This window comes from Lepisma saccharinum, chromosome 10, assembly GCF_977018435.1.
Source record: "Lepisma saccharinum chromosome 10, izLepSacc3.1, whole genome shotgun sequence".
NCBI lineage: Eukaryota > Metazoa > Arthropoda > Insecta > Zygentoma > Lepismatidae > Lepisma > Lepisma saccharinum.
Window position 1 is genome coordinate 69,936,188 of NC_139238.1, and position 24,785 is coordinate 69,960,972.

Consider the following 24,785-nt stretch of genomic DNA (forward strand, 5'->3'; position numbering starts at 1 on the left):
GGTTTCCAAATGGCTCCAAAGATGTTCAATCGGATTAAGGTCTGGGGACTGAGGTGGAGTTTTGAGTGTGTGATGAGTATTATATAATAACAAAAGGCGGACAATCTCAGCTGTATGTTTAGGGTCGTTGTCCTGCTGGAAGTAAAAATCATTCCCAAGACCCAAATGATTGATACTCTGCTGCAAATTGTTCTTCAGAATATCCAAATAGACAAACCTATCAATAGTTCCCTCAATAAAGATGAGTTCTCCAGCATCTGAGGCTGACATACAGCCCCAGACCATAACGCCACCACCTCCATGTTTAACTGTGCCCAAGAGATTTCGAGGCTCAAGCTCAGTATTGGGCTTTCTCCACACCAAAATTCTACCATCACTATGGATAATATTAAATTTACTCTCGTCCGTAAACAACACTTTATCTCAGAAGTCCAAACTTTTACTCACATACTCCTTTGCTAATGTTAATCTGGCCTTCTTGTTCTTCTTACTGATGTACGGCTTCCTTCTAGGTACCCTAGCTCTGTACCCTGCTCGGTTGAAAAGCCTTCTAATACTTCTTGAGGACATTTGTTTGCCCAGGTGTTCGTGAACATCTGTTGACACTGCTGACGATGTTAATTTTGGGTTTTTCTTGATCATTCTCAACAGTCCTTGTTTCTCTCTCGAAGTAAGTTTCTGAGGACGCCCAACCCTTTCCCTATTTATCAGCACTTTTGTGTCTTTATATCGTTTGATGACACTTTGCACAGTCGCACGGCTTCTCCCAACTATGTCTGCGATTTCAGAATATGATTTCTTATTGAGGTATAATGATATTATAATTCTCCTCTCTTCAATCTTCGTTTCCTTCCCTTTGAGGCCCATTTGACTTCCTGCAGCACGCCAACATCAAACCAACCACTTCCTTACACAGGTGCAACTGCAGTAAACAAATATCTGGCACTGAATGTTGGCAACGGTTGTTTCATGAACTTTTTTTGGGTTTATAACTTGTCGTATGAATACTTATGACCATCCAGAAAGCAGTTTATCTAAGGATTACCCACATTTCTCATGACAATTTCAATTGTATGCACACAATTGCTTTGCGTTTCTATTCTTGCCATTCCAATGGAGCATATGTGCTACAGACTTGACTTGCCTTTACGGTCTTCTTTGTATAATAACATGTTTCATTCAGACAATGTCTTTGTATGAATACTTATGTCCATGACTGTACGTATATTGGTTGTTTACGACATATACTTATGGATCCTGTGCCACGGAAAACCTATTTCAATGTGTGTGTGTGTGGGGGGGGGGGGGGGGGTAGCAACATTCGTAAATCTCATTTCATTGGTGATGTGGCTTACGAAGCTTTGAGTTCCCTTTTTTAAGTAGTGAAAATCTATTGCAGTTGGCAACACTGCAGAACGGTGTGGGCCAGGTGCAGTTTCTACTCGAAGCAACTACGTCATGCAGAGGGAGGGGTCTCCAGTTGATGGAAAGAACGAACTGAGACCTACTAGGTATCGTAAGACTGCGGGTACCCGGCGGGTCTACAATGCCTGCCAGGAACGATCTTGGCAGGTGGTCAGACAAGCTGCTCAAGCGAGGGTGTTGTGCAGGTTGCATGGCATTTCAGGAGCGATGTCTCGCGAACGGGTCTGCTCCAGGTCTTGTGCAGGCCTCTGGCCAGCACGCAAACTTGTTTCCGGCAAGCTTTCTGTTGGAGCCTTGGCAGTTTGTGGAAGGATTTTGTGTTCCTATCCCTCCTCACCTCTCTTTGGATTGAAAAACAGGGTGCGACGATTATGCAATGAAATACGGGTAATATATAACGATAGAGCTTTATTTGAAGATGGTAATAATAATAATATCAACCCGTTGCGCAACAGTCGGTGAGGGACAGGTCCTACATACCGAAAGCCGGCCTCACTTCCACCTGCCGAGGTGGGAATTATGGGGTGACGTGTGGTCAGCAAGACAAGCCTTCAGTCGTTGTAGGTTTCCGTGACCGCGTACTCATTTGTAGTATACGGTACTCATTTGTAGCTAGCTCCCCAATTTCCTCACAACGGTGGATGACCACCGGTCCCATACACAAGACCAGGTGTCCCGGGTTTGAATCCCGGCCTGGGCATGGATGTTTCTGAGTGTCCATTCATCAATTTCATTATATCATCACTCTTCCTTATCTTCGTTAGGGCAGAACCATATATCACGCAATACAGGTGACATTGTTGTTGGTTGACGTGAATTGTTAATATGCCTAAACTCTTAAAATACTCTAATATCAGGTTTTCTCTTGAAATTATTATTTCGGTCCCGGGTTCTATACCCAGTGGAGGCACATAGTGGTTCGGATCTCACTTTAAACTGTAGGTCCAGTCCCGATTAGCCTTACTGTGCACAAAGTGGACTTAAAACACCAAATCAATGCAATGCAATGCAATTATTATTTCAATTTTGAAGGCCTCCACGACCGAGTGCTTTGCGTACTGCTCTATGAAACCGGAGACCCTATGTTCTATTGATTGATTGATTTGCTTTATTTTAATTCGCTTCTTGTGCCATTTTTGGCTAAACGCGACGATGAGGATGGTCGATGAAATGATGCAATTATTGAAGGGACACTCACAATGAACACCGAATGAACACAATGCCAAGGCCGGTGTTTAAGCAAGCTGTGCTAACCACTCTAACACGGAGGCCGGAATCCTCTTTAATGTATAGGAGAAATCGTTCTTTCACATCCAACTAAGAACAGTTAATATGCGTCACCTCGGAGTTATTATATTTTAAATTTCGAACAATCAATTGAAATTTATTCTTAACGATTCTTTTGCCTACATCAAAACTTCCACACAATAAGATGAATTACACTAAGGGCAACAACGTTAGAGTCTATGCTTTAAGGAATGATTAAGCACACGATGATGACGAAAAATAATTCACATGATTATAGTGATGCATTACACCAGTGAAACATAAATTTTCGGTCATGAAGAAAAATTGAAAAACGCAGGGACACAATAACCGATTGATTGATTTATTTTATTTCGCTTTTCTTCCACTTTTGGGTAATCACAAAGATAAGGATGAAAGGTGTGTTAAGATGAAATTTGTGAAAGGACAACTACAAAGGTAAATGGATAGGACACAGTGCAAACCCCACAGACCATTATAATGACCTTATGTCTAGACGCCAGATCCTCGTTAGTGTGCAAAATACACTCCATGGTCACAATGACGTAAGCATTCGTAGAATTGATTTGTATATCATTCTTAATCTTTTTCTTTTCTTCTTTTCGTTTTCTTTTTTTTTTTTTCCAAAAACGCGAGCTAAACAATTGCGCATTATGTGATATGCTCATTACTTCTCAGGAACACTCGCGGCCTTCAACCTGTTTCATCCTTAAACAAAATTGCGAGTTAGGATGTTAACAGATACTTCCAAAACAATATCCAAAGAATACTGTCACATACGCAGAATGTAAAACATGTTTATTTTCTCGTTTCTACTACATCACTGGGGAGTAAGGACGGCTGGAGCGTGGTGCTGATTATATGACCTCCAAAATGGCCGAACTCGAGAATATGAGGCGCCCTACTACCACATCCCCTAAATGTGCCTTCACGGCACGGTGCTATAAGCACGAGGAACTTTACCTAACCTTTACTACTACTAACTACTCATGCCAGGAATTTTTGTATTTTTGATCCTTCATTATGTCTCCATTGATAACCTGGTTCATTCCCAGTCATGACAGCAATTAGTCCATGCAATAAAAATACGTCAAACTTAAAATGAAACAGTGTCGGCGTGCCCACGCGCGCACACACACACGCACACAAGGAGAGAGAGAGAGGCGGCGGGGGGGGGGGGGGGTAGGAACACAAAATCCTTCCACAAACTGCCAAGGCTCCAACAGAAAGCTTGCCGAAAACAAGTTTGCGTAATGGCCTTGTCTGCTACTGCCCTCCCCCACTTTCTTATCTATACAGGAGTAATGAAGAGTTTCCAGCTCGCTTCCGAGTTGGTAGGAAAAGGGAAGTACATTTCATTTGATCCCGTCTGTACCTTGTGTTCGGCACTAGGATTTCTGACATCGTGCCATGAAGGCTAATTCGTAAAATATTATTTAAAATAAAATAAAGTTACACGAACCTTAAGCTTAATAAATTAGTGAAGCTATTTGATGCGTTTTCTCAAAATTAATATGCTCATATCAAAATGTAGTACAGTAAAACCTCGTTAAAGCGGACCCCGATAAGCCGGACTTCGCTTAATCCCAACAGGCAAAAAAAAAAGTCAGAATGCAAGGTTTAAAATGTTGCTAGAAGTCAACAATCCCATTCTTCATATTGCTCCGTAATTACTGTACTGTATAGTGTTTTTAGGTCTATGCCCTTTAAATACACCATAATAAACGTGTTTTGTTGCTATAAACTGAGTATTAATGCACTTTCTACTGTTCTTTTTGGTTATTTCAGTTAATTCGGACTTTCGTTAAACCGGTCAACTTATCCCCCCATTTGTCCGGATTAACGAGGTTTTACTGTATTTATATCTTGTGCATATTCGAATTATGTATATACGAAACATACCAACACACACATTCACTTAACTCTTATAAATATTGCCCGTTATTCCTTAAGGGTCATAATATGGTAGAGCATATAGTCCTTCTGAAATATTGTCTTCTTAAAGCACGAGCCGGCTCCTGTGGCGGAGTGGTTAGCATCAAGCTACGAAGGCAGAGTTCCCGGGTTCGAATCCTGGCCTGGGCATGGATGTTTGTGAGTGTCCATTCATCAATTTCATCATATCATCACTCATCCCCATCTTCGCAAATTAACCAAAAATGACACAAAAGGCGAGGTAAAATAAATCAAATAAAGAAAATGCACGTTCTTCAACACTGAATTCTATGATAACGAAAACAACACACGATAGTGGAACATTCGGAACTGGGTCCCGGGTACAAATTCCGGCGTGGGTGTTCTTCGTGAGTGTCCTTTCCACAATTTCATATCATCACTCATTCTAATCTTTGCGATTAGCCAGAAGTAGCAGAAAACCGAAGTAAAATGAATGAGATCTATCAACCATAAAACACCTAGGGTCGAAACTAGTTTCTTCACGTCGAAACACCTCATCTCTAATATTTACTAATATTTACCTCTTGTGGATAAAATGGTGCCTGCAAGGATATGCAAATCGCACTCGCAAAATTCGCAACACAAATCACAAACACAGTAAGCCACTGTCGTCTTGAAAACTCAAACATTTTTCACTTTTTCTTCAGCAAAAACAAACACAAGAAGCACGCCTTTTCACCACGAAATCACTTCGCTCTGAATGTCGATTGGCCTGCCACTGTACGGCGTTCTCCGAAGCTCAATACTCTGACCTCGGCCGATAACTCGGACCATACCAGAACTGTGATATATCACGTGACCCAGTGTATTATATACGTATCTCCTTTCCACAAGAGACTGTCAATGTACGAATTATTCTGGTTTGGAGGAGAAAGACTTGTCGTCATGCATTAGACATATAGTTGCGACAAATTTCAGTGATCTTTGGCCCTGAAAATCTTCTTGTGTGTTGCTCTTCTGATAAGTGTAGAGACTTTCTTCAGCATTGTCTTGTTTTGTCCAGTTTATAGTAACTTCTAAGATAAGTGTCTTGAACAAACCGATATTGCGTACGAAAATAGCTACTCCTGTAGGACTGAAATGGGGTCTTGTTCTACAAGGTCTGTCCCAACCGTAGCGAGCTGGATTGTTTGATTCATTTATTTTATTTTACGTCACATTTCTGCTTCTTAAGGCTAATCGCGAAGTTGAAGGTGAACGGCAGTGACATATTATTAAAATTTGGCATAGTTTACAGTACCAATTCTTATTTATTGTATAGATTAACTAAATGCACGGCCATGAAATTTGGCGGCTGGGCAGAATTACGCTGTTGCCACATATGGGAAAAGCAAAGCGAGAACGGGACAAAAGTCGCTGGTTCCAGCGCACTGTGTGGCAACGTCGACCGGGCTGCGTTGCCTACTTCGAGCGTCAGATCGACTTCTCTCCGTGACACTTTTGACCTTTCGACCAAATACTGTCAGTTTGTATTACATGGATTACAAAGACCAACACTACAACGAGATCTTCCATTCTCCGAAAACACTGGGTTGTGTTCCGACGTGGCAACAGCGCCAACTTCTGCCACCCGCCTAATTTCATGGCAGTGCGTTTAGATATAGTAGAAATAAAACACCAGTCCAAGTGTGCAAGCAAAGCAAAAGCAGGAGTTCGACAACTTTAATTTTTTCGGCAATTTCTATATTTTTCATAAAATCTTCCTTTTTACCTAAAATTGGACCTAGATTTCCGTGCACCATTTCCTTCCGTGTAGCAACACTGCCTCTACCAAGCGCGGCACAGAGCAGGAAGGAACAAGCAGTATTCTCCCGCCAACGTTGTTTCCAGCGGTGGAACTCACGCACGCAGGTCACGTGTTTTTAAATAGCCACTTGCTTCGTCTCCCTCGTCCTCCCCGCTTAACAATCAGGGAGAAAACCCGGTCGTGAGAAGGCTGCGTTATACAGCGATCAGTGGCGTACGTAAACCAGTCTTTAAGTTCATTAAATAATTTACTTAAATTCTGGTTTAGAGCTTGTTTTAATAGTTTGCATAATATATAATGAGGAATTACCCATATATAAAATTAAATGTATAAAAATCCATGAAAAAAGTAGGTTACCTGTTGTAAACGCTGTAACATGGAGAAAACATTATGACAAGATGAAATGACAATCACAAACACAAAAGGACGGCATAACACAAGTCCCATAGAAGATATCACTGCAGCTAATCCAGGCGCCAGAGCTTCATTAGCCTGCAAAATTCAACCCAGGGTGCACTTAAAGAGAAGCTGAAAGTTCACCCTAACATCCAACCAATGCATGTGCTGTCAAGGTTGAGTATAGATGGCTCTGTAGCTTAAGACAATAATATATGCGGCTTCTATAACTAAGAATTATCTAGGTGATTTCAAGAGACATGAAAAATATGGAAAGGTTTGTTCTCATTCTCAAGAATTGGCGGCGCACTAGTTTTAGAGACATACGATAAAAAGTTGAAAATATTTAGAAATTCTTACAATTATTAATAATTAATTAATACTCAATCGAGTACAGGATGATATTTTTTTGTTTGTGTCAAATACTTTTTTGGTAAAGGGTCAGTTCAGGCTTTAACACAAATCAATTCTAGAATTTAGCGGTCAAAAAGAATTAATTAAAATTAGATCGGTCGGAATTGATAATTGGCTTTTTATGAATTCAGAACAAATTCAAATCAGATACTCTTGGTTCAATGAAATCTGTTTAGATCACAACTTAAATTATTAGTAGTGCTCGAATTGTGTGTTTGTTTTACTTTTCATCTAATGAACATCATTCCTATTGTTATTCAATAAATATTCAACTTTTACTTTTCTGACATTAATTTCCTTACCAGCACAGTTGCTTTTACACAAATTTTATCGGTCTTAACTACACGTAAGCTAGATTATGAATATTTGCCTTTATATCTCTGATATATAGCGTCTGTTTACTATTTATGTAATAACAATATTTTTTAGTCAAAATAGAAAGAACAAAATAGTATTACGTTGTCTTTCCTCCGTTTCTTAGTCTGTGGTTACATACAACAATACTCCATACGCAGCGAATAAATTAGGTACTAATTAATTAATTTACATATTATTGCAAATAATTATATTAACGTATTAAATAGAAACACTTTTATTATTATATTTCTGAGACACTTGGCTCGGACTGGCTCCCCAAGTTATATATTTCTAAATACGTGTCTAGTGATGTGACGAGTTAGTATGACTCGGTAACTAGCCTTTGTTATTTTGTACTGGAATTATTCAAGTATCTGTATCCTCATCGGTGGGTATCGGCAATGGTATCGGTATCAGCAAATGGCGGTATCGGGTCAGCTCTAATTCAAATATAAATAAAATCCGTTTGTATACAGTTTTATGGACCGGTGGACACCCAGCATCGTGAAGAAAGGGGAGCTACGAATGAGTAGCGTAATCCGGTCATTGAAAATCTACAACAACGACTGGGGGTTTCGTCGTGCTGACCACACGTCACTTCCTAACTGGTTAGATGATCGCCCACCTCTGGTGTGAGTGAGGCTGACTTTCGATAGGTAGGCCTCAGGGGCACTTGCGCTGCTATGGTTTACACTAACTTCAATATTAATGCGGTAAAAATTTAAGGTTCGAAATAGTAAAACATAAAGCCAGTCATCAAACATATACGAGTAGACCTTTACATGCAAGAATTTGGCAAAAACTCAACAAATAAAACAGATGACAAAAATTGTTTTGAAAACCTATGAATTATACCAGGTCACTGCCACTCTTAATAGCTTCCTCAAGTGCAGGACATATTGCTTAGAGTTTCGCATCAGTTGTACTTGAAAAAAAAGAATAAACATAAAATGAATTTCTGTAATGGGCATCATGACCTTTCTAGCGACAGCAGATAATCTTCGTCTGACCTTTGCACGAAACCTTGGTAGCTTCAAGGTTTTTCCTTCTTTTAACAAGATTTTTTCTGTCCCCCTTCCTTTGCAAGTCCTGATGATCGTCAAAAACATGTCTGATAAGTGAAATTTTGTGACAACATCAGCTATATTTGCTAAAATGTAGGCGGCGTTGCATGTCAGTCTCCTAAAAAATGCATCATATTGATATTGTACTTATAGACAGCTTGTAAAGTGGAACGCATAAGTTTTACCAATCAAGTCGTCAATCACCATATTTATATTCCTTGTTTTACCTAATCATAGCTTCAAATATTGAAACAAGTCGCAAAACAAGCTGCTGCCAGTCTCTGAACAAGCATACTTAACCATTCCTGAAAATCACGTACGATGTACGAGATAAATTAATAAAAATAATCATGGACAATTTGACGACCAATACTTTTGCGTCCCACTGTATCGACAAGCTTTGTTTGCATTTTTGTGCGCAACCACCAAATGCCCAATGGGTATAAATTAACTGCCTGACGACTGAGTTATTCGAGCCCTTCGCGGCGCACTTAATAACTAGACGTCGGATTTTAGTTTTTTTAAATATTTTTTTCCTTTGCAGGTAAATAAGAGAAAACAAGTTATATCGGCGTTTCATAGAAAAACGAAATAACTGACTAAGTTTGATAGTGCCCAAAATAACCTATTTTGCTTGTTAGAACCTATTTTAGGATTATGTGCTTAAATTTAACCTTTTTTTCAGGTTTTTATATTTTTTTTAGGTTTTGCAGGATTTTTATATCTCACAGAGATATTTACTAGGTTTGGTGGCGAAATAATTCAATGACTGGCGTGTTTGAAACATGTTTTCTGTCGATTTGCCTCCTTCCAAGTATATGATGTTCATCAAAGCTTTAAACAAAACAAAAATCTCTGACGTCACTGTTACCTGCAGACAGTGGCGGCGAAAGGGGACAGATCCCCCTACTTTTTACCCCTGCTCTATAGACTCTTAATTCTAAGCCTTGCATACTAAGATAAAATAAACTGTCCTTGCGCCCCCCCTCCTCCCCATTCTCAGTTTTGGCACCCAATCGTCTCTTCTGCCTCCACAGTCCCAAGTGCAAAACTTCTGATCTGTGTGGCCTTGCTCACTTTCGCGTCAGTTTGGTCCTTTTTGGCATTCACGCCTTGCGAAGTAATATTTCAGTATTCAATTTAGCACTACTGACTATGTCTCTGTTGAAAGATAATTTTCAGCACATGAAATGATCCTCACAGACAAAAGGTGTAGTTTGAGTGTGGATAACGCAAAAGGATTCATGGTGGTTACTAGGACCATGATAAAATTCAAGTATAATTCCTGGTTTTCAAGGTGAACTTTCCAAAAATTCAAGGATACAAAGAGATGTTTTCTCTATTCCAACCTTACGTATTACAGACTCTCACCCTCCCTTCCATACACAACAATATTGACAACATAAAGGGTTTGTATGATCCCAATGTAACAAAAAATTTACCTAATCAACTTGAAGATATATTATTTTGTATTAATCTTCCGTTTGTTATAGCTTGTTCTGTAAAATACACTAACAAAGTAAACGGATTGAGAAAATTTTGTTATATTTTCTGTGTAGCTTCCTTTTTCATCCTCAAAAAAATGAATATAATTAAAGCTAAACTGAGAGAAACTTGCCTCAGGGCATTTATAAACATGTATAAATGTAATGGGATATGGATTAATAAAAGTTGCAATTTCTCACGTCTACGGAGAAAAAAATGGAATAGAGAAAACATCCGTTTTTACCTTATTTCATGTCTTGCCAAAATTCATGAATAATTTACAGAGCCAATAATTCACGTGTAATTCCAGGAATTCAAGGAATTCCAAGTGAGTAGCCACCATAATATTGTGCAGCAAATTACACATACGTAATTCATTTTTCATATCAACAAGTAACTTTTTCTAACAGCATAAGTACAGTATTATAATAATTTGTAGATAATTTTGAAAATTATAAAGAAATGAAAACTTGTTTAGAAAAATAATATTTGGTTATTACGGTTCTTGAGAAATTTTGTTTTTAACGATTGTATCTGATCAGTATTTTTCAGGAATTTTGTACCAAATTGAGTCTTTTTGCTACCTATTTCAGGATTTTCGAGTCCAATTTTAGATTTTAGAACCTAGTTTAAGGTTTTTGGAACCTATTTTACGATATTTAGAACCTAGTTTAAGGTTTTTGGAACCTATTTTACGATATTTAGAACCTATTTTCGAATTATTAGAGCCTATTTTAGGAATGTAAAAGCACATTTTTTAGAACCTAAAAATCCGAGCTCTATTAATAACACACACATACGCACACACGCACGCACACACACACACACACACACACACACACACACACACGCACACACACTACATACATACATATCTACATTTACCTATTATTGTTATTATTTCAGTACTGGAAATTCCTAACATACTGAATGTTCCAGTGGCGCAACCACAGATGGCGCAGGGGGCAAACATTGAAATAAAGAAAAACAAGGCTAGCAGAATCTAAGAGTAGAAGGACATAACGATACTCAAGATGGAATTAGTTTTCATATATTTCTTGCATTTTTCTTCCAGACGGCCAAGAGCAGCTGCAGGGAGGCACAGAGGGGCAATTGCCCCCTCTTGCTTTCAAATTTTATGCAAATAAAAATACGTTTCGTAATATTATCAAGCGGTGGGGGCGATTGGGTTCGCCAGAAGTTTTTCTTTAGGTGGGCTCAAGGGTGCATAAAATACGTATCTTTAGGTGGGCTCTGGTTCGGTGGTCATGGTTAGGACCCGCCCTAGGAAATTTTTCAAGGTGGAGTGAACGTTGTACTGTACTGGAGCATTCTTGTTCGTGGTTCAAATTCATACTCATAATGCAATTATTACAAATATTTTGTATGTAATTTTTATTAGTTTTAAAAATTCGGCATATAAAGTTCCTGTATTTTGTAAAAAAAAAAATAATATTATAAAAATAATGCAAAATAAGCTTTCATCGGTTAAAGAAAGCTCCTCTATGCTTTTACAAGACAAACGAAGCTTGTCAACGTAACAATGTGAAAATTATATTAAACTGATAACATTAAAAAGAAATATTTAATTTACCAAAGCTCATTTAGTTACAGTTATCGGAATAGTAAAAAGAATTCTAGAACAACCATTTTGATCAAATATATTCAATCAATGTTTCCTATTTTTGTAGGTTTACTCCCTGTTTTTACATGAGTTTAAAGATTAATTTGATCATTTTGGCGCACGTAATCATTTTTCGCGCGTTAATGAAAGGCAACCAACCTAGTGGAGAACCTAGAAACGTTCTTCGCTTTTGAAGTGAAACTGAGTTATGTTAGTCAATTGTTAACGCCTCTTTGTATGCTTCATACTATAATCATTTTCCAGATTGTTACTTTGCGTTATCTAAATAATATCATGTATTCATTCTATTTGGGTGGGCAGACGAGTGGTCTGAGACTATTTTAAGCTGGGGTAGAGCCCTCCCTCACCCACCCAGTGGCGACGTCCCTGTCATTAGACAGATTAGGTTTGGTGCTGTTTGCATTTCAAGCTGTTACAACTATAGCTAATCGCTTGTCTTCTCTTGTTGAGAACTGTCCGCTAGATGGCAGATCAATTGATTAAATTAGTCATAATAGTTACGTAATATTAGTGGTCAGTAATGATTTAAGCATAATTTACAAAATTTGTTTCTGTATCGAATTAGGAACATATTTAAGGTCCTTACACATAATATCTTTCTTAGAGAAAAAACAGTAGTTTTTCTTGAAAAGGTTAAAGGTGATTGTTTTGGGAATTTTATCCTAAGAAGAAGATATGCATTGTGAATACAAACGATTAACACTTCATCAATAATTTCCACGTTATCTTAGACAAGGCTTTTGTAATTTAGTAATAAAGAAAATTTGGATTTATAGGAGTTAAACTATAGACAATTGTCATTATTTTTAATGAGAGAATGATTTCAAGATAATGGTTGCTGTTCTAATTTCGTGGTGAATGAAGAGGTCAATAGAACACTGTCGAGTTGATCCATTGGCGGATTTAGCGGGAGGGGCACGTCAAGGTACAAAAATGTTAGAGCAATATTTTTCCATATACATTAAACGGGACTAGGTTCACTAGACACTTGAGTAATTCGACACCGGAAATAAAAACCGGGACCTGTTGGTTACAAGGCAATAGCGTTAACTGATGGACTCAAAGCGAAAGCATTGTAGGTCAGATACGAGGACAAGTAACAAATTATCCGCACTTTCGCCATAACTTTCTTTAGGTTGGCCACACTGCCTTCGTGAAAATGTGGTGCTCTTGTGATTACGCGGCCGAGGTTTCATATCATTCCCTCCATTTCTCTTTCTCCTATAACAGAGTAAACATGACCGCTCTGCTGGCAGTGTGCACCAAGGTACACAGGGAATCGAATGAAACGCCCCCCCCCACTTACGGTTATGCAACCTGGAATTTTATATCATCTAGTTTCGCCTGGTGGAGTAGTTCCCGAGAGGAGCAGTGTTTACAAACCTATAACCGTAGTGTTTCCAACCCCGTATTGGTTGGTTGGTTGTTGATTTGGTGTTTTAAGTCCACAATGCACAGTATGACTAATCGGGACTGGACCTACAGTTTAAAGGGGGATCCGAACCACTTTGTGCCTCCACCGGGACCCCTTGATTACAAGGCGACGACGCTACCACTGCGCCATCCAAGCCTGTATTGCTTCGTAGAAGACGAAACCTTCACGTAAACTTCTTCATTCGTGAGTTACATTTGATTTACAGACTCACATTACAGGACACTCATTTCCTGTATTGCATGTTTTCTGGAGCATTTATTTTTCCTTCTGTGGAGAAAATTCTGTTATTATTTTACATCTTATTTTTCGCAGCTTCTCTACCATTTATTGGCTAATCGCAACAATGAGGATGAATGATGACTCGATGAAATTGATAAAAGGACAGTCATAAAGAAACCATGGGGAGCTAGATTCATATTTTTATTATTACTAATATCTTTCTCTTTTTTACTTTACTTTTGGCTAGTCGCAACGATGAGGATTAGTGTATGATAAAATTCATGAAGGAACACTCATAAACAATCATACCCAGGCCGGGACTCGAACCCGGGAATTTCGGCAGCGAGATCAAAAGCCGACGGCTTACCACGCTCGGGCACAGCGGCGACCAATTATTATTAGTGATATTGTCTCAAGTAGTGTATTTTTCCACCATATTCTTTCACACAATCATGAAACGGATGAAAATTAAAATGTTAAAATACCTGCCTACGTTGTTTTTTTTAGCTTGCAATATAAAGCCCTACTGCACGAAGCTAAATTGTGGGAATACGAAACAGAACCAAGTTAACATATCTTGGCCGTGGAAAGTGTTAATAGAAAATCTAGAAAAGAGCCATTTAACAGTTGCCTGATTGCTTTTCCATTTGTTGTATGGGAAGAATTGTCTGAAATGTGTGTGTAGTGGCAGGCAAAAGAGAATACAAAGATCGAATAGAGAGGCAACACTGTCATTGTTCTGCACTGCACAGACCTCGCGTCTCGTCGAGTGGGCGGGGCACTGTGGGTGCGAGCGAGCTGCTGTTGCTTCTGCAAAAAGAACACTCACAAGCAACTGAATGACGCTCCGCTTAAAATCTAGTCAATCGAGAAAGGATTTGTTGAGGAAGTGAATTGAAATATAAACGCCAGAATTCGGACTAAGCCTATAATGGTTACTAGCTATAAGAGCTGATCAATTTTTACATGTGGAATTCCGTAATGAACGAGGCAACAGGCCGCACTCCACATCTTTAGCCTGGTAACACTAATAAATCATCTCATTATATGCGTTCGGTTATGCTGTTAGTCATGTTTAATATATTACCTTCAAACATAAACAATATCATGGACTGCCCGACCCTGTGGCCGAGTGGTTAGCACATCGCGCTGCGACGCCAAGGGTCCCGGGTTCGAATCCCGGTCGGGCTTGGTTGTTTGTGAATGTCCATTCATCAATTTCATCATTTCATCACTCATCCCCATCTTCGCAAATTAGCCAAGAGGCACAAAACGCGAAGTAAAATAAACTAAATCAAATTTAAAAAAAATATCATGGACTCACTCAGAGGCAGAATTCAATTTTACGCTTTACTTTCCTGAAGATATTGTAGCAATATAATCATTCCGCTCTATTTTCGTATTCTCAATTGAACTCGCACTATTTTCCCCCCTCCCTTCTCCCACCTTAAAAATTTTTGGGTGAGAGGCTACAAACTATACTAAAACTGAATTACAGACAATACTTTATGACTCAAAGTGACGTGACCTAGAACGTAGTGAAAAATCACTGGTGCAAAATTCAACGTAATGATGATAAAATGAAGGTAGGAAAATGGATGTGCTAGAAAGTTTTACATACATACACACAGTTAGCTCCGTGTAGAAGATATTTCTTCACATTTTTTTCTCACCTTGGCTTCCTTGAATTCACGAAACTGTAAAGCCATGAACGCGTTAACCCCCTATAATCACGGAGTCCCAGGTTCGATTCCTGGTGGAGACACAACTGCCTAGTGGTTCGGATCCAACTTTCAACTGTAGGTCCCACTTCGGGTAGCCTTTTTGAGCATGAAATGGAATTAAAACAAAATTGGAACACGGTAACCCATCACAACACACGTGCAGAGAGCGTTGAACTTAATGACTGACAACTACATCGAACTTTCAGCGAAGCTGGAATAAGGTCTATTTGCCATGCCAAATAGTGTGAATTTTCAGTCTCGTGGTGCCTTCTATACGAAGTGCAAGCAAGTTATCTAAAAAAATTCAAATGTGAGGGTAAGTCGAGCTATGTTTCATTCAATAAGACTCTTCACTTCAAACATATTTTGCTCTATAGCTGTCGATTTCGAATGGGCATCTAAGACTGGTTGCTTAGCGGACCGGATTTGGAAAAAATCACGGACTGTCATAGTTCCAATCACACTACAGACATAGCAAAAATTGTTCGCCTGAAGATGAGAGAAGAGGTGATCTCTTGATATGTCTCCAAATATATAGATAGAATATATAGTCAATCAAAAAGAAAAACAATGGATAATGTCCAATTAAGTCGAAACGCTGTTAGAACCTGTGTTCATTCACAGAGCAGAAGAGTTATTTCGACAAAATCCTGTTTCCCTGCTGGCTGCTTCGGGGAGAAGGGCTTTGTAAAGTTGCCGCTTCTTGCCCAAGCGGTAGACCTAATTCGTTGTTTGGCCACGAGTTCCTTCGTAGGCAAACGCGGCAACAGAGGATCACTGCCATAAAGGTGGTTCCCGCGCCGGCTGAAAGAGCGACGGGAAATTAAAGAACTATTGTGCAGGTGTGTGAAAAAGTAACCATGAGCACCAAGGTATCAATAAGAAAGAATTGGAAACATAAGTTGCATATTGAGATGTGTGTAATTAGTTTTGTTCTGGGATGTAGCAAAGAACATCGGTTAAACCGTGCGGGGTTTCAATACTGTGTCCACCCCCGTTGGATTCAAGCACTGCATCTAGTCGACGAGGCAAGGATTCCACGAGCAGATGTTTGGTCTTCTCCTTAAACTCTCCCAAACATCAAACACGTGAGCCAGTAGAGCTTTCATTGTTCTCAGCTGTCTAGGTTCCCACTCTCTCCATCAACGCCCAAATGGTTTCGATTGGGAGACTTCGCTGGCCAATCTACTCTTGAAATTCCTGGGTGCTGATTAAACCAGGTGGTGTTCGCTTTCGATGTATGGACGCTGCTGTTGTCTTGATCGAAAGTCACGTGCGAAATCTCATCTTCAAGGTGTCTCTCTCGCACGCTGGGAAGCATGTGGTTTTCCAGCACTGTGACGTATTCCTGCGAATTCATTCTCGAGGACACTTCCACCAATCCACCTACTCCAGGCGAACTGATCCATCTCCACTCCGCCACGGATATCCTGCCACTCCTAGCATGGGTAGAAATGTTCTCGGGGCCGTAGCGAGTGTTGTCGTGCCTCCAAACATAAACCTGACCATTTTCGTCAGACGAAAATACTTTCTCGTCGCTCAAAATTACGTTCTGCCAAAATTCTTGAGGAGCTGGTAAATATTGTAAAGCAAAACTGATCCGTGCTTCGTGATGGAAATGCATCATTGCTTCTTTCTTTGCCGCTCGACGGTGCCGAACTGTTGCAGCATGGCACTCCAGTTTCAACTCTTGGCGAATCTTCGTTGTAGCCATGAAGGGATTGTCTTCGCTCATCTCAATGATGCCTGCATCTTCTTCCCTGGTTGTCTTCCTCGGCCGGCCTTTGTTGGGTCTTGACTTCATTCCTTGGTCCCCTTCTTCCTCGTAACACCGAATCCAACGCCTGACGCATGAATCGTCCACACCAAGGGTCGTATCAGTAGTGCAGATCCGCCGCACAAGAACATACGGACTATCTTCTCTCTTGGAAATTCCGAAGTGTAAGACATGATGAAATTATATCGTAAAGGAACATTCGGACCGAAGGGACACGCTGCACGTGGCAGATGCTTCTTGAAAACACCTTATCATTGGTGCATGTAGAGTTTCACGCCCATTCCGGTGCAGAAAGTTTCATTTTATTGGTTCCGTTGCAAGTGGCATGCTCAAGGCATAGATACGAGTAAAACTGCTGCAGGATCTCGAACGAAGCACCCACCGGGGCTCGAATTAAAGCCAAAGCGTGGTGGCAAAGGCAACCGTGAAGTTACTGGATCTGAGATTTACGTCAAGCAGGGCCTGCGTGGTGTGTGCAAAGAAACTCACGTTTGCTTTAGGAAATAAGGATACTATTGAATCAATGCAATATAAAAGAGTATATACCGTAAAATATACATTATTATTGACTCATGCATTCCCTGAAAAAAATGCATTGTTATCTCGCACATTTCTGCCCGCAATGAATATAAATGTATAATCTATTAAATTAAGCAGGTGCATGCAGATTTAAAAATATTGATAAGATGATTCAATTGAATTGAATTGAATTGTTGTTTTTTAAGTCCACTTTGTGCACAGAAAGGCTAATTGGGACTGGACCTACAGTTTATAGTGGGTTCCGAACCACTATGTTCCTCCACCGGGTATCGAACCCGAGACCCCTTGATTAAAGATGACGACTCTACGATTGCGCCATAGGGGAGGCCCTAGTCCTCTTACGGAGATAATTCGTTCGGAGCAATAGAAATGCCCTATCAAAACAATTGGGGAATATTATTTTCAATGTGGATATTTTTCGGAAAATATGTTTCTAACAACAGTTTACCTGATTAGTGGGGACGTGGGGTGAGAGAGAGGGACGAAGTTGGAAGAGAGAGCGAGAGAGAGAGAGAGGAAAAGCACACAATTTTCTGTTCAGTGCGAACCTTTGGGATTGCTTTTTCATAGCGCACCAAAAACACAATACGTATAAGCCAAATACAACACAAACCTTCAATGGCAAAATTGTGAGTCAATCACTCAACTGGAATAAAAAGTACGGATTTAAATGTAGGAGGCCAGAAGATAGTTATTGCGCTACCATGTGACAAAAAAATCCTCTTTGTCCGCGAGAATTGTCATGCCTGAGTGACATGTAGTTTACGTTAGTTGTGAGAGTTGCTTCAATTCCATTGCCTGCCAAGAATAATGATAGCGCTGAAAGCATAAGATACAGAAATGTGCATGTTTGGCGAGCTATGAGAAAAGCATATCCTTGTGTTTTATTTTCAAAACTTACTAATTTTATGTCAACTTTTACATATAGCCAGCCAATGGCGACAGAGGATGAATGATGCTTCAGGGAAATTGATGAAGATTGAAGAAACAACAAAAAAGAAAAACTCATTATCAGAGGCTAGGACCAAGAACCCTGGCTACGCAGCATGTTATGATATTTAAGTATATCACGGATTGCTGCTAAATCCTTTCCTAGATATTTGTAATGAATGAACCCCCGCCCCCGCTACGAGAAAAAGAAAGACTATAGGATGTGAAACATTCACAATGTAATTGCATTGCTTTACATCGCTCTTGGCTGTATTCCAAATGTAGTAAGAGATCAACGATAAGTTGAATTTTTTTTTGTGCCAAGGTATAAGTGTATTTGAGCGCAAGGGCTACCTATTTCATCATTTATAAAGAGTTAACTTCGTCGTTACACTAGCACCAGGCACAAATGCATCAATTTCTATTTCGGTTATTTTACATCACTCTTCTGCCTCTTGAGTTAATCGCGATAATACGGATGAATTATCAATTTATAAAATTGTGACGGGACAAACTCAGTGATACATTCATGCCTGACCAGAGTTCGAATCTGGAACATATGACCTCGCTTCCCTAGAAAGGCTGGCAGAAATGTATCGGAAAAGTGTAGGAGCACCAAGAACCGGTTTCACCCAGCACAGACGATGAAATCATTTACAGCGACTCGCTGTGGCAGTGTTGCTCGTCACCCCCTCCCCCTCACTCGCAGATAGCATAGCCTTCTCAGCAGCCCACCTGCTGATGGAAGAGTGGAACCACAAGCAAAACAACCTGCGCAGACCCTGGACTCCTGTGCACCGTACTCCCTCGAGGAGGGGCGGGGGAGAGTGGACCATGCTTCCTTATGGCCCGAGCTGAAGGGAAGAAGGGAGATCTGCGCGGGTACTTTTCGTCCCAAGGATTTTTTTCGTTGTGGTCGATCTATACTTTTCGTTTCAGGCATACTCCGACTGGAAGGTTTCTGGCACCCCTCCGCCCCCCCCCTTCCCACCATGGTTAATAAATGAGACCCTTGCACTTTCAAAACCCTTATCGCAAGAAAAAGCTGGCATCAATTTTACACCACCATACAATAAGATTTACACGGGAAACATTTCCTAACATATTTTCTTGATTCGGACTAAGGGCAAATTAAAAATAGTCAAAGAATTAAATTACTGAAAATATGGAAAAGCGCGATACCGAAATCTGTAGTGAGTGCGAAGGGAAAATCGAGAAAAGGAAAAAAAAATTAAGTATAAAAGTATTCGAATAACCAGATTAAGAGAGAAAGTTATCACGGCTCGAACAATGCAAATGAAAAAAAAACGGGAATACGAATTAAAATATACGACAATCGGAAGTAGGCTGAAGGAAGCAAATTTTAATAAACGTGGAAAGAAAACATAATGAAAGGAGCGCTGGTTCGATTCGCGACGGAATATGTTGTTCGAATCCCACTCTACACTGTATGTCCAGATGCATTTACACTTAAAACAAACTTCGTGGAACTTTTTCCAAATCAGATGTCGCCAAAAATTTAAAAACAAAAGGAATAACTCTGAAGGAAAAATGCCGAAAGCGTTATTGCAAAATGAAAAAAAAAAATCTTCACATATTCGTTCGGAAGTGGTAAAAGAATAATAAAAAACTCAAGCATAAATGTTAATAACACTTGTTATTATAACCAGAGACATTCTCAAAATAAACTTCTTGTCCGTTAAAATCAAATCAAGAGGAAAGCAAGATCTCCACCCGGTCGCGTGAATATGTGGCTAGATTCAAGAGTTGGAAACACTACGCTTCTCGCGAGCTGCTATTCCTGGCGAAACTAGATGATATAAAATTCCGGGTTGCATAACCGTAAGGGGGGGCGTTTCATTCGATTTCGAGTGTACAACAGAAATCAATGATCCGTTTATCTGCTTCGAAGGTGTGTCAGAGGCTGAAATTCACCGCAGGCTTTCAGTACAATACGAGGACAGTCCTCTATCGCGTACAAGTGTGTATGAGTGGATCGAGTGGTTTAAAAATGACCGTAAAGCGTGAAGCACGAAGGGAACAGGACGCCCATCAACCTCCGCCACTGACGGAAGATTCAACAATCGTAAGAGAACAGAAGGGTCACAGGACGGCAGTCCATGAGGACTGCTCTCTGCAAATTAGTCATCAGTGGCGTGTCCAAGGAGGTGGGGTGTTGATGAGGGTTATACCCCTCTTTGGTCGAGTATTCCTAAACAAAAAGAACGTCGAAGGCAGGAATAGATGGCAAAATGAGGGCCGAGTACTAAAAAATAGTGTACATAACACCCTCCCCTTTCGAAAATTCTGAGCACGCCATTGTTAGTCATGGTTCTGTTTGCAAAATCATCCACGACAAGCTTCAGATCAGTGATCTCTGTTTTCCCTTGGTGCACACTGCCACGACAATGTTTACTCTTTTACAAAATAAACAAAAGGGGAGCGATTAATATGAAACCTCGGACGCGTAACCACAAGAGTATACCACCTTTCAGCACGCGAGCGCTGAAGGCAGTGTGGCCCACCTAATGAAAGTTATGGCGAAAGTGCGGATAATTTTTGTCTCGCCCTAGTAAAATCTTGCAATCAGCTTGTTGAATAAATTAATTCACACTTCAAAAATTCCTTGCTTAGTTGTTCAGTATTACTTGTCTTTTATAACCTGTCCCAAACGAGTAAATCCACACATCTAGACACATACAGTTCAGGTGTGCTAGTGTTGGTGTACATGAAAAAAATCGTATGAGTTTGAGTTTTTGTTGATTTTGTACAGAAAGGCTAATCGGGACTGGACCTATAGTTTAAAGTTGAATCGGAACCACTGTTTCCCCACTGGGTATCGAACCAAGGACTCCTTGATTACAAGGCAGTGACGTTACCGCATGCAATCGGATTCGTGTTTCACAGGCAGGTATAGCCGCCCCCCGTGGCGGAGTGGTTAGCACATCGCGCTACGACGCCAAGGCTTCCGGGTTCGAATCCCGGCCTGGGCATGGATGTTTGTGAGTGTCCGTCCATTCATCAATTTCATTATATCATCACTCATCCCCATCTTCGCAAATTAGTCAAAGTGGCACAAAAAGCGAAGTAAAATAAATCAAATCAATAATAATAACACAGGAATGTATAACTGGAATGAATGGGGTACCGAATATTTCTTATTGAAACAACATTAATGAACTTGATGCTTTCCAAGATTCCGTAAATTGCATATAACTACCCCTAATTTTTTTAAATGAAAATTTTAGTTTTCTTAATGCATTTGAAATGGTTCTAGCCCCATCAGCTTCTTCCTTCAGTACACCCTTGTGCACTGCATGTAGCAAGTAGGCCTAAATGTGTACAATGAAAGCAAATGGAAACAGGGAGAACAACTTTTCTTTGGACACTACCGTACAGTAAAAAAACATGTTCATTATGTGTGGCTGAGAAGAAATATATGTATTTTTACTACATCCTACGTAACAAAGAAAGGAGAATGCTTAATATTGACAATACAATGATTATTGTTGCTATAGCTCCTACTAAGGCGTTGCAGAAAATTTACAAGGAGGTTAGTTTGATAAAGAGAGTGAGTGAAAGAGAGAGAATGGAAAATGGAAAAAAAGTTCTTGATAGAAATACAATGTATTTTACAGATATCTTTTGTTCATTTAATGTTACGTTTCTTCACTTTTGGATAATTGTGACGAGGGGGGACGAATGTGGATGACGGGTGAAGGGACAATTACAAACACATATGGAAGACATAACACGAGATTAACAGAAGATTCTGCTGACCGTGAGTCCACACGCCAGAGCCTCGTTAGTCTGCAAAGTGCGGTATAGTGCATATTATGTGGAAGGGAAGTTGACATTTGGGTGTCCTCGCAAATAGTCACACCTTACACCCGAGAAATACATGTTTACGGCGGTGTCATGAGCAGTGATATGCCGTACACTATAAGTTTACGTATACGTGCGTTGTCTACACGTAATCTACGCGTAGATTACATTGGGTTGTAGTTTACGTAGACAATCTAAAGTGCATTAAAATTAATTTTCAAGGTATTCATGAAAGGAAGGTGACATTTTCAACTATATTGGTTCCTTACAAACTGAAAATAATCCTATATGGAACAAAATTTCTCTTCTCTTCGATCATCAACTATGGAAGAAGATAAATAGTATGCAAAGAAAACAACAGATGGCAGTCGTGAGGTAAAATTAGTCTTTCCCCCATAAAACACTACAATATTTCCTGTTAGGTTTCTTTCCTAGGCGAAAAATTGTTTGAATTTGGAAGGGAGCGTACGAAAAGTTTTTCTCACACATCAGCAATTAATACGCAGTATAATTTTGTTTTACTTCCACAGCGCCCTTTGCTAAGTTATCACCTTTCGCCATGTTATCCACATAGATTACGTCATCTACGTGCCTCATGTCACCCCACGAGAAGTGTATGCAACGACTCGTCTGCTGAAATCCCGCTCGGCCCCAGGCATTGATCGTGTTCCTGCAGAAGCGCTCAAACACCTGACAAGAAAAGGCTACGTGTTATTAGTCAAACTTTTCACACACATGCTTCGCCTTGGTTACTTCCCACGAGACTGGAAACTAGCAAAGGTAATCGCTATTCCTAAACCGGGTAAAAACCCGCAAGAACTCAACAACTATAGACCAATCAGCCTCCTGACCCATGTGGGGAAGACGTTCGAACGAGTACTTCGAACCAGACTGGCACACTTTTGTGACCTTCATCACTTGATACCTGACAACCAATTTGGCTTCCGGTTACATCACGGTACAACGGAACAATTGTTACGTGTGGTAGATACAGTGGCGGTCAAACTCGACCGCGTACAGAAAGTATTAGGCCTCTTCATGGACGTGCAAAAGGCCTTTGACAGTGTGTGGCTCCACGGGCTTTTGTACAAACTCCACCGAATGCACATTCCGACCACTTATTGTCAGATGTGGTCCAGTTTCCTCTTCGGGAGAAGTTTTGTTACCACTATCAACGACCACCAGTCGTCTTCACGCCCCATTCTGGCCGGCGTTTCGCAAGGTGCAGTGCTTTCCCCTCTTCTGTTTGCACTCTATGCAGCTGACATTCCAACACCTGAAACAGGCATGCTCGCCACGTATGCCGATGATACGGCAGTATTTGTCTGGGACAAACGTCTCGACAAACTGAAGAAGTACACCACCCGTTTTGAGAAATGGGCCACAAAATGGAAGATCAGGATAAACCCGGAGAAGAGTTTTGTTACGGTCTTCGGCCTGGGCCCCGTACCAGAACGAGCTCGAGTCACCCTCTTCAGACGCCGAGTGCCTCATCGTGATCAAGTTAAATATCTGGGTGTCCTCCTGGACAGACGACTGAAATTTGGACCTCACACAGATGCGGCCTGCAAGCGCGCACGCATGCGTCTTGGCTACCTATCTCCATTGCTACGTGCGCACACTCTTCCTTTTGCCACGCGCCTCCATGTGTTCACTTCGATGGTTCGTCCTATTCTACTCTATGCCAGTCCGGTATGGACCCAGATGGCACAGACCCACCACAAAAAGATCCAGATTGTGCAGAACAGAGCGCTACGCATGATTGGGTCCTACCCCATGGACACCCGTATCACCCAGATTCATAATGATCTGCAATATCCAATGATAGAGGAGACGCTCCAAATCGCCAAACAACGCATATGGGCCAAGGTTCGAGCCCACACCAATCCACTGATCAACTCCATCGGGACACTCCGTCCCCGACGGCGTAAGGTACCTCTACCACGACCATGACAAAGTGAATCACACTCAGATTCTAGGTAACCTAAGTAATCTCTTCATATGGTTTTTAACAAATGTATAATATGTGCACCTGTGCTTGTATTCAAATTTCGTGTAAAACATCATGATAAATCCTTGTATATCTTGTATGTATTGTTTGTAGTTAGTTGTATATGTTGGGCACATACCCACGACCTGTCTCCTGCGACAGTAGCAGGAAACACTAATGTAATTGTAATTATCAATGTTCCTGTACACATTTACTATGTAAACAACCCACATCCCAGTTCAATAAACAATATGCTGGACATATAAAGTCCTGACTTCGAAAAAAAAAGTCATCTACGTGTATAAAATAGTCTATGTGTAGAATATAGACTATCGTTGTTTACACGTAAACGCACATCAGTGGTCATGAGCTGCGACTAGGAAACGAAAGGAATAAGAACCTAGAATTACTTTGAAAACAGGGGCGAATCCAGGGGATGCGAAGGGATGCTTGAACAGCCCTTAATGTTAAAATTACACCTTGTATAATACGTATTTTACAGTTTGTCTTTTGTATTAACCGTTCTAACCAGTTTTTACATTGATTCAAATTACATGTAGATTATGTATTTTCATGGTTGTATATTCCTA

At 40.3% G+C, this 24,785-nt stretch overlaps 1 protein-coding gene across 1 annotated transcript in view; it reads right to left on the reverse strand.

Annotated features, from left to right (window-relative positions):
* The window catches only part of LOC145993940 (MFS-type transporter SLC18B1-like), a 114,271-nt gene extending 108,810 nt beyond the window's left edge, over positions 1–5,461 (reverse strand). The window contains exon 1 of the mRNA XM_083129903.1: positions 5,169–5,461. Within this exon, the coding sequence (XP_082986029.1) occupies positions 5,169–5,276 (108 nt within the window). The 5' untranslated portion in view covers positions 5,277–5,461. The remainder of the gene's footprint in view (positions 1–5,168) is intronic.
* Between the last annotated feature and the right edge of the window lie 19,324 nt (positions 5,462–24,785).